The 9595-nt window shown below is 43.8% G+C and overlaps 1 protein-coding gene across 2 annotated transcripts in view; it reads left to right on the forward strand.

The window, feature by feature from the left end:
* LOC110489669 (wiskott-Aldrich syndrome protein family member 3) overlaps positions 1-5064 on the forward strand; it is a 24845-nt gene extending 19781 nt beyond the window's left edge. For both annotated transcript variants that reach the window (XM_036943841.1, XM_036943842.1), the window contains exons 7-9: positions 623-865; positions 2704-3002; positions 4823-5064. In XM_036943841.1, coding sequence (XP_036799736.1) covers positions 623-865; positions 2704-3002; positions 4823-4980 — 700 coding nt within the window. In that variant the 3' untranslated portion in view covers positions 4981-5064. The remainder of the gene's footprint in view (positions 1-622; positions 866-2703; positions 3003-4822) is intronic.
* Positions 5065-9595: the final 4531 nt, after the last annotated feature.

Consider the following 9595-nt stretch of genomic DNA (forward strand, 5'->3'; position numbering starts at 1 on the left):
TACTTTTCTGTATATTACATTTCTGTATAGATGATTATTACTCGCATGCAAATAATGTGTTTCCCCCAGTGGAAATAATGTGTTTCCCCCAGTGGAAATAATGTGTTTCCCCCAGTGGAAATAATGTTTTTCCCCCAGTGGCAATAATGTTTTTCCCCCAGTAGAAATAATGTGTTTCCCCCAGTGGAAATAATGTGTTTCCCCCAGTGGCAATAATGTTTTTCCCCCAGTGGAAATAATGTGTTTCCCTCAGTGGAAATAATGTGTTTCCCTCAGTGGAAATAAGGGGTTTCCCCCAGTGGAAATAAGGGGTTTCCCCCAGTGGAAATAAGGGGGTTCCCCCAGTGGCAATAAGGGGTTTCCCCCAGTGGAAATAAGGGGTTTCCCCCAGTGGAAATAAGGGGTTTCCCCCAGTGGAAATAATGTGTTTCCCCCAGTGGAAATAAGGGGTTTCCCCCAGTGGAAATAAGGGGTTTCCCCCAGTGGCAATAAGGGGTTTCCCCCAGTACTGTGATCATTTAGTCTCTGTCAGCTGTTCAAGGAGACGTGACAGTCCTCTTACTCCCCCTGCTGGCCATTCTGTAAAATGCTGTCTCCATCTCCCTCCCTTTCTCTCTCTTAGGGGTCTTGGGCCTGACCACCACCAACGCCACTATCCTCACTCTACCAATCATGCTGGTCACGCCCACACGTACTCCGGCCCGCCTCCCAGTCTCCTGGCTGCTCAGCTGGCTGCTCAGGGAAACGCCACTCTGGACCATGCCTACAGGGGATACAACCTGGGTCGCCCCCACAATGCTCCACCTCCTCTCCCTCCCATTGAGAACATGAATGGATCCATGTCTCTACGACCTGTGGACTACAGGTCAGAGAGTGCACATGAATAAACACACTGGCAGACAGATTGATGCATATATGCACTCAAATAAACATTAACATTAATTGACATGTGCACAGGTACACCAAACAAACCCACGTACGCTCTTTTGTTGGGGCTCTGCCCCAGCTTCAGGGTTTGTTGTGTTTAATGTGCTATTGGTTTGGATTAGATCTGATGATGAACAACAGGCTTTACCCTCTCTGGAGTTTAGCAGTTGGCTCTGTAATGTACTGTCATCCCATACAAGCCAAGTACTGCACTGGTACACTCAAAACCCAAACACGGTCCTCTGCTTTGGTCTTGACATGACTCGTCTGTGACCTGTCTAACTCTGGTAATAATTCCACCCTGTTGTTCTTTCTTCTTGAACTTGTCAGAGGATGTTGGTATGGTAGGATTATCATGGTTACATGTGAGATGTTGGTATGGTAGGATTATCATGGTTACATGTGAGATGTTGGTATGGTAGGATTATCATGGTTACATGTGAGATGTTGGTATGGTAGGATTATCATGGTTACATGTGAGATGTTGGTATGGTAGGATTATCATGGTTACATGTGAGATGTTGGTATGGTAGGATCATCATGGTTACATGTGAGATGTTGGTATGGTAGGATTATCATGGTTACATGTGAGATGTTGGTATGGTAGGATTATCATGGTTATATGTGAGATGTTGGTATGGTAGGATTATCATGGTTACATTTGAGATGTTGGTATGGTAGGATTACCATGGTTATATGTGAGATGTTGGTATGGTAGGATCATCATGGTTATTTGTGAGATGTTGGTATGGTAGGATTATCATGGTTACATGTGAGATGTTGGTATGGTAGGATTATCATGGTTACATGTGAGATGTTGGTATGGTAGGATTATCATGGTTACATGTGAGATGTTGGTATGGTAGGATTATCATGGTTACATGTGAGATGTTGGTATGGTAGGATTATCATGGTTACATGTGAGATGTTGGTATGGTAGGATTATCATGGTTACATGTGAGATGTTGGTATGGTAGGATTATCATGGTTACATGTGAGATGTTGGTATGGTAGGATTATCATGGTTACATGTGAGATGTTGGTATGGTAGGATTATCATGGTTACATGTGAGATGTTGGTATGGTAGGATTATCATGGTTACATGTGAGATGTTGGTATGGTAGGATTATCATGGTTACATGTGAGATGTTGGTATGGTAGGATTATTATGGTTACATGTGAGATGTTGGTATGGTAGGATTATTATGGTTACATGTGAGATGTTGGTATGGTAGGATTATCATGGTTACATGTGAGATGTTGGTATGGTAGGATTATCATGGTTACATGTGAGATGTTGGTATGGTAGGATTATCATGGTTACATGTGAGATGTTGGTATGGTAGGATTATCATGGTTACATGTGAGATGTTGGTATGGTAGGATTATCATGGTTACATGTGAGATGTTGGTATGGTAGGATTATCATGGTTACATGTGAGATGTTGGTATGGTAGGATTATCATGGTTACATGTGAGATGTTGGTATGGTAGGATTATCATGGTTACATGTGAGATGTTGGTATGGTAGGATTATCATGGTTACATGTGAGATGTTGGTATGGTAGGATTATCATGGTTACATGTGAGATGTTGGTATGGTAGGATTATCATGGTTACATGTGAGATGTTGGTATGGTAGGATTATCATGGTTACATGTGAGATGTTTTTGTGGCGAGGCCGATTAACATATCATACTTTTTATTTCTGAAATGGTTATGATGATTAATATAATGCCTCATGTTCACCCTCCATCTGTCCCTCTCTCCCTCAGTATGGAGGGATATGGAAATGGCTCCCCTCCTCCTGCTCCTCTCATGCCATCTGCACAATCTGCCTTTGCCACGCCCCCCGGAGGCCCACTTCCTCTTCCAGGTCTAATGGGATCAGTTGGTGTCTATGCCCTGCCCCCACCGCCAATCGCTGGGTCGCTGGTGGCTCCAACTCCCCCAATGCCTCCGCCCCCTCCTCCAGGCTCCTCCTACTCTACCACTCCCAAGATGTCCTCCGTGCCCCACAATGCCCAGCCTGTTAATGATGCTCGTAGTGATCTGCTGGCTGCCATACGCATGGGTAAGACTGCCTATCTGTATCTAACCCACCTGTCTCTGTGGCAGAGCTATTCTCTGTGTGTGTGTGTGTGTGTGTGTGTGTGTGTGTGTGTGTGTGTGTGTGTGTGTGTGTGTGTGTGTGTGTGTGTGTGTGTGTGTGTGTGTGTGTGTGTGTGTGTGTGTGTGTGTGTGTGTGTGTGTGTGTGTGTGTGTGTGTGTGTGTGTGTGTGTGTGTGTGTGTGAGTGAGTTTGTTTTGCATTACCTGGTGCCCCGGGGTGGGGGAGATTTCTCTTTAGGCCCAATGGAATTATCTAAAATGAGCAAGTTGCGCCAACCTTGGGCCACAGGCCATGCAAACCGAACCTTCCTTTTCTGTCTGTTTGACCGACTGGCTGGCTGACTGCCTAACCCGTCTCTCTCTCCCTGGCTGTAGGTATCTAGTTGAAGTGTGTCTAACTGTCTCTCTCCCTGGCTGTAGGTATCTAGTTGAAGTGTGTCAGTGTCTAACTGTCTCTCTCCCTGGCTGTAGGTATCTAGTTGAAGTGTGTCAGTATCTAACTGTCTCTCTCCCTGGCTGTAGGTATCTAGTTGAAGTGTGTCTAACTGTCTCTCCCTGGCTGTAGGTATCTAGTTGAAGTGTGTCTAACTGTCTCTCTCCCTGGCTGTAGGTATCCAGTTGAAATGTGTCTAACTGTGTCTCTCCCTGGCTGTAGGTATCTAGTTGAAGTGTATCTAACTGTCTCTCTCTCTGGCTTTAGGTATCTAGTTGAAGTGTGTCTAACTGTCTCTCTCCCTGGCTTTAGGTATCTAGTTGAAGTGTGTCTAACTGTCTCTCTCCCTGGCTGTAGGTATCTAGTTGAAGTGTGTCTAACTGTCTCTCTCCCTGGCTGTAGGTATCTAGTTGAAGTGTGTCTAACTGTCTCTCTCCCTGGCTGTAGGTATCTAGTTGAAGTGTGTCTAACTGTCTCTCTCCCTGGCTGTAGGTATCTAGTTGAAGTGTGTCTAACTGTCTCTCTCCCTGGCTGTAGGTATCTAGTTGAAGTGTGTTTAACTGTCTCTCTCCCTGGCTGTAGGTATCTAGTTGAAGTGTGTCTAACTGTCTCTCTCCCTGGCTGTAGGTATCTAGTTGAAGTGTATCTAACTGTCTCTCTCCCTGGCTTTAGGTATCTAGTTGAAGTGTGTTTAACTGTCTCTCTCCCTGGCTGTAGGTATCTAGTTGAAGTGTATCTAACTGTCTCTCTCCCTGGCTTTAGGTATCTAGTTGAAGTGTGTCTAACTGTCTCTCTCCCTGGCTGTAGGTATCTAGTTGAAGTGTGTCTAACTGTCTCTCTCCCTGGCTTTAGGTATCTAGTTGAAGTGTATCTAACTGTCTCTCTCCCTGGCTTTAGGTATCTAGTTGAAGTGTGTCTAACTGTCTCTCTCCCTGGCTTTAGGTATCTAGTTGAAGTGTGTCTAACTGTCTCTCTCTCCCTGGCTGTAGGTATCTAGTTGAAGTGTGTCTAACTGTCTCTCTCCCTGGCTGTAGGTATCTAGTTGAAGTGTATCTAACTGTCTCTCTCCCTGGCTGTAGGTATCTAGTTGAAGTGTATCTAACTGTCTCTCTCCCTGGCTTTAGGTATCTAGTTGAAGTGTATCTAACTGTCTCTCTCCCTGGCTGTAGGTATCTAGTTGAAGTGTGTCTAACTGTCTCTCTCCCTGGCTGTAGGTATCTAGTTGAAGTGTGTCTAACTGTCTCTCTCCCTGGCTGTAGGTATCTAGTTGAAGTGTGTCTAACTGTCTCTCTCACCTGGCTGTAGGTATCTAGTTGAAGTGTGTCTAACTGTCTCTCTCCCTGGCTGTAGGTATCCAGTTGAAAAAGGGTCAAGAGCAGCAGGAACAGCAGGCTAAGAGAGAGCCTGTAGGGAACGACGTGGCCACCATCCTCTCCAGACGCATCGCTGTTGAGTACTCCGACTCCGAAGATGACTCAGAGCTGGAAGAGAACGACTGGTCCGACTAACACACACACATCACTCACTCAAAAGCTGAAAAGCACATACATGTGCACGTTCACATCCACACAAACAATAAACCACTAAATGGTTCACTGAGTGTACTAAACATGAATAACACATTCCTAATATCAAGTTGCACCCCTCTCCTCCTTTTGCCCTCAGAACAGCCTCAATTCGTAGGAGCATGGACTCTACAAGGTGCTGGATGTCCTTTGGGTGGTGAACCATTCTTGATACACATGATAAAACTGTTGAGTGTGAAAAACCCAGCAATGTTGCAGTTCTTGACACAAACCTGTGCGTGTGGCACCTACTACCATACCCGTTCAAAGGCACTTACATTTTTTGTCTCGCCCATTCACCCTCTCATTGGCACACATGCACAATCCATGTTTCAATTGTCTCAAGGCTTAAAAATCCTTCTTTAACCTGGCTCCTCCCCTATACCGATACTGATTGAAGGGGATTTAACAGGTGACATCAATAATGGATTATAGCTTTCACCTGGATTCACCTGGTCAGTCTATGTCACAGAAAGAGCATGTTTTGTACATTCAGTGTATATACTGTCATTATGAAGAGAACAGTTGTCTATAGTTTCCTCAAACTGCAGTGCATGCATAGTAAGCAGAATTTAGTGCATGTTTTGTTTTGTACACTCAGTGTATATATACCAACAAAACGTAAACAAAAACACACACACAGGATGTATTTGTACATGATATAAGCTGGGTGACCCCTGGTCACATGTAGCACTGCTGGTAAATCATACTCCTGCATCAGCCGCTGAAGGGTCCAGAACTGGACCTCTAGCGGTGTATTCAAGATGCACACTATCGGGTTCAGCTGCTATACTGACACTAATTGCAACTAAACGTTCAATTCAATACTATTACTGTTAACATTTTAAAACTCTCAAGCAATACTCAGGTCATCTTGAATAGACCCCAGGAGACCACAGTGTGTCTCTGTATAATATGTTATCCATAATAACACTAGTAAAGCCCTGTTTGTGGCACCCCAGGAGTGGCACTCATCTCATGTATAGTTACAGTCTTAATAAGGGCCTTACTTAGAGAACCCCCCCTTGGGAAGACAGTCTACGTCTTTTTTCTAATGTTTTTACTGAAACACTTCATCTAGGACTGAGACCAATTTTTATGTGTAGATTATAGCAACAGGGAGATGAAGAGAAGTCAAAAGAAACAGTGTGGACTGTGCTGCTCAGGGTAGCGTTCAGAAGGAACCGTGTGGACTGTGCTGGTCAGGGTAGCTTTCAGAAGGAACCGTGTGGACTGTGCTGGTCAGGGTAGCGTTCAGAAGGAACTGTGTGGACTGCGCTGGTCAGGGTAGCGTTCAGAAGGAACCGTGTGGACTGTGCTGCTCAGGGTAGCGTTCAGAAGGAACCGTGTGGACTGTGCTGGTCAGGGTAGCGTTCAGAAGGAACCGTGTGGACTGTGCTGGTCAGGGTAGCGTTCAGAAGGAACTGTGTGGACTGCGCTGGTCAGGGTAGCGTTCAGAAGGAACCGTGTGGACTGCGCTGGTCAGGATAGCGTTCAGAAGGAACCGTGTGGACTGCGCTGGTCAGGGTAGCGTTCAGAAGGAACCGTGTGGACTGTGCTGGTCAGGGTAGCATTCAGAAGGAACCGCGTGTGGACTGTGCTGGTCAGGGTAGCATTCAGAAGGAACCGCGTGTGGACTGTGCTGGTCAGGGTTTTGTTGGAACAAATGGGAGAAGATGTTTTGAAAGTGTTTTCCTACTGTGTTCCTTCTGAAGGCGACAGGTGTGTGTGAGGGAGTGGCCTGAGAGGGAGGCTGTATTCCATCATCCACACTAGAACACTACCCCATGTGCTACACTTAGGAGGATGCACAGCCAGCATTGTTTCCTTCTAAGTGGTACTCTAGTATGGATATTGGAACGTAGCCTGAGTGAGTGAGTGAGTGAGTGAGTGAGTGAGTGAGTGAGTGAGTGAGTTGTGAGAGCGTCTGATTGGAGATAGGGAAAGATGAAAGGAGGCTTAATGGATGACAGCTGTCTAATCGCTTAGTGATGTCTAGCAGAGATATGGAAGATGAAGAATAGATTGGATTGTGTTTAGGGTTGTCATGGTTATTTTTAGTGTGAACTCTGTAAACGTTGAACTCTGTGACCCTGAGAATAAATACAAATATGAGGAATAACGATTGATATTCACAATGTTGTGTCTGCGTCTCTTTCCTGTTGCACTGTTGTCATGGAGACAACACGGTGCTGACACTGACACAGCAGTTTCCATGGTAACAGTATTGCTAGCCAGCATCTTTGGGACGTCCCTACCCTATTGAAGTTAAAATTTAAAAGGGTTAAGGTAAAGTTTCAGAATAGGGCTAGGGTTATTTAAGAATTATTGTTACTGGGATTCCGGATAGCACTGGCCCAGCTAAGAAGGGAGTCACCATGGGAACAGAGGAGCGGCGGGAGGCACTGAGCCAACGGATGCAGAGGGAGGATAAACAAACCAAACCAACACAGGGGTTTTGTTTTTCATACACAGCACATTATTTTAATATAAAATTAACAAGATCTCTCAATTCAGTAAACTAACCAAAGCAATACAAAGTTACAGCTAACACCTTGGAAAAATATACACCTTGTTCACACAATGTCTTACAATATCTCAGTTAGTGCAGGGGTTCTCAAAGTGGGGAGCAGTATTTTTTTTAATTAATATTCCCAACAGATTCCAGTAATTTGGCCAAGGGATCCGTGGAATAAGTTTAGAGGGTGTGATACAATACATGTACACTGAACAAAAATATAAACGTAACATGTAGTAATTTAAAAGATTTTACTGCGTTACAGTTCGTAGAAGGACATCAGTCAATTGAAATGAATTGATTAGGCCCTGATCTTTGGATTTCACATGAATGCATGTCCTTGGATATCCTGCAATAATTGGCTGTTGAGACTGTTCTGTTATTTATTTATTTTATTCATGGAAATTCACTACAAATTCATTACTTGGGAGCCAGGCCCAGCCAATCAGAATTAGTTTTTCCCCACAAAAGGGCTTTATTACAGTCAGAAATACTCCTACAAGTGAAGAACCCGGATGAAATTCTCTGGCACTAGCTCTGGTGGACATTCCTCTGGTGGACATTCCTCTGGTGGACATTCCTCTGGTGGACATTCCTCTGGTGGACATTCCTCTGGTGGACATTCCACTGGTGGACATTCCTCTGGTGGACATTCCTCTGGTGGACATTCCTCTGGTGGACATTCCTCTGGTGGACATTCCTCTGGTGGACATTCCTCTGGTGGACATTCCTGCAGTCAGTATGCCAATTGAACGCTCCCTCAAATATTCTGTGGCATTGGGTTATGTGACAAAACTGCACATTTCAGAGTGGCCTTTTAATGTCCCCAGTACAAGGTGCACCTGTGTAATGATCATGCTGTTTAATCAGCTTCTTGATATGCCACACCTGTTAGGTGGATGGATTATCTTGGCAAAGGAGAAATGTTTATTAACAGAAATGTAAACAAATTAGTGCACAAAACTTGTGCGAAAAATAAGCTTTTTGTGAGCATTAAACATTTCTGGGATATTTTATTTCAGTTCATTTAACAGGGGACCAACACTTTACAAGTTATGTTTACATTTTTGTTCAGTATAATATTATTGATATACAATTTATGCTGTTAACCCTAAGCAACATGGGCTTGGGAAGCTCACAGGGATATTTGTATCCACAGTACATTTTCCAACTCAATAGTTAATTGTATTCCCCCAAACTAGTAGTGGTGCGTGGGTAAAATCACTGGGGAAGCCAAGCCAGAGAGAAAAGCCACATTCCAACCTATATGTTGTGATAATTGCTTTGTTTGCTCTGTAACCTGTTAGTTCATATGCCTTGACACTGTGATATATACTGTAGGCCTAAAGGCCGAGACAATGAGAAGACACAGTGGCAGAATAAACTCAACCAGACCTTTGTTTCATCACAAAACCAGAGAGCAACATCTGTCTGGTGAAGACCACAAAGCATATTGAATGTAACAAACAGTTACATGACCTACAGCATAGTCAATCAAGTTAATGTTTCTGACATTTTAGGACTACTGAACAACTATTGATTTAGAACCACAGAGAGTTACCTCTAGTCACAAAGAGAACAAGAACATTTCAACTTCATCAAATCACCTATGCTTAGTCTAATACAATAACAATTAAAAGATACCAAAAACAATTTAGTCCAATCAACGTAAGCTAAATACAGTGGGGCAAAAAAAGTATTTAGTCAGCCACCAATTGTGCAAGTTCTAATTGTAATTTTCATCATAGGTACACTTCAACTATGACAGACAAAATGAGGAAATAAAATCCAGAAAATCACATTGTAGGATTTTTAATGAATTTATTTGCAAATTATGGTGGAAAATAAGTATTTGGTCACCTACAAACAAGCAAGATTTCTGTCTCTCACAGACCTGTAACTTATTCTTTAAGAGGCTCCTCTGTCCTCCACTCGTTACCTGTATTAATGGCACCTGTTTGAACTTGTTATCAGTATAAAAGACACCTGTCCACAACTTCAAACAGTCACACTCCAAACTCCACTATGGCCAAGTCCAAA

Source organism: Oncorhynchus mykiss, chromosome 15 (genome assembly GCF_013265735.2).
Source record: "Oncorhynchus mykiss isolate Arlee chromosome 15, USDA_OmykA_1.1, whole genome shotgun sequence".
Lineage (NCBI taxonomy): Eukaryota > Metazoa > Chordata > Actinopteri > Salmoniformes > Salmonidae > Oncorhynchus > Oncorhynchus mykiss.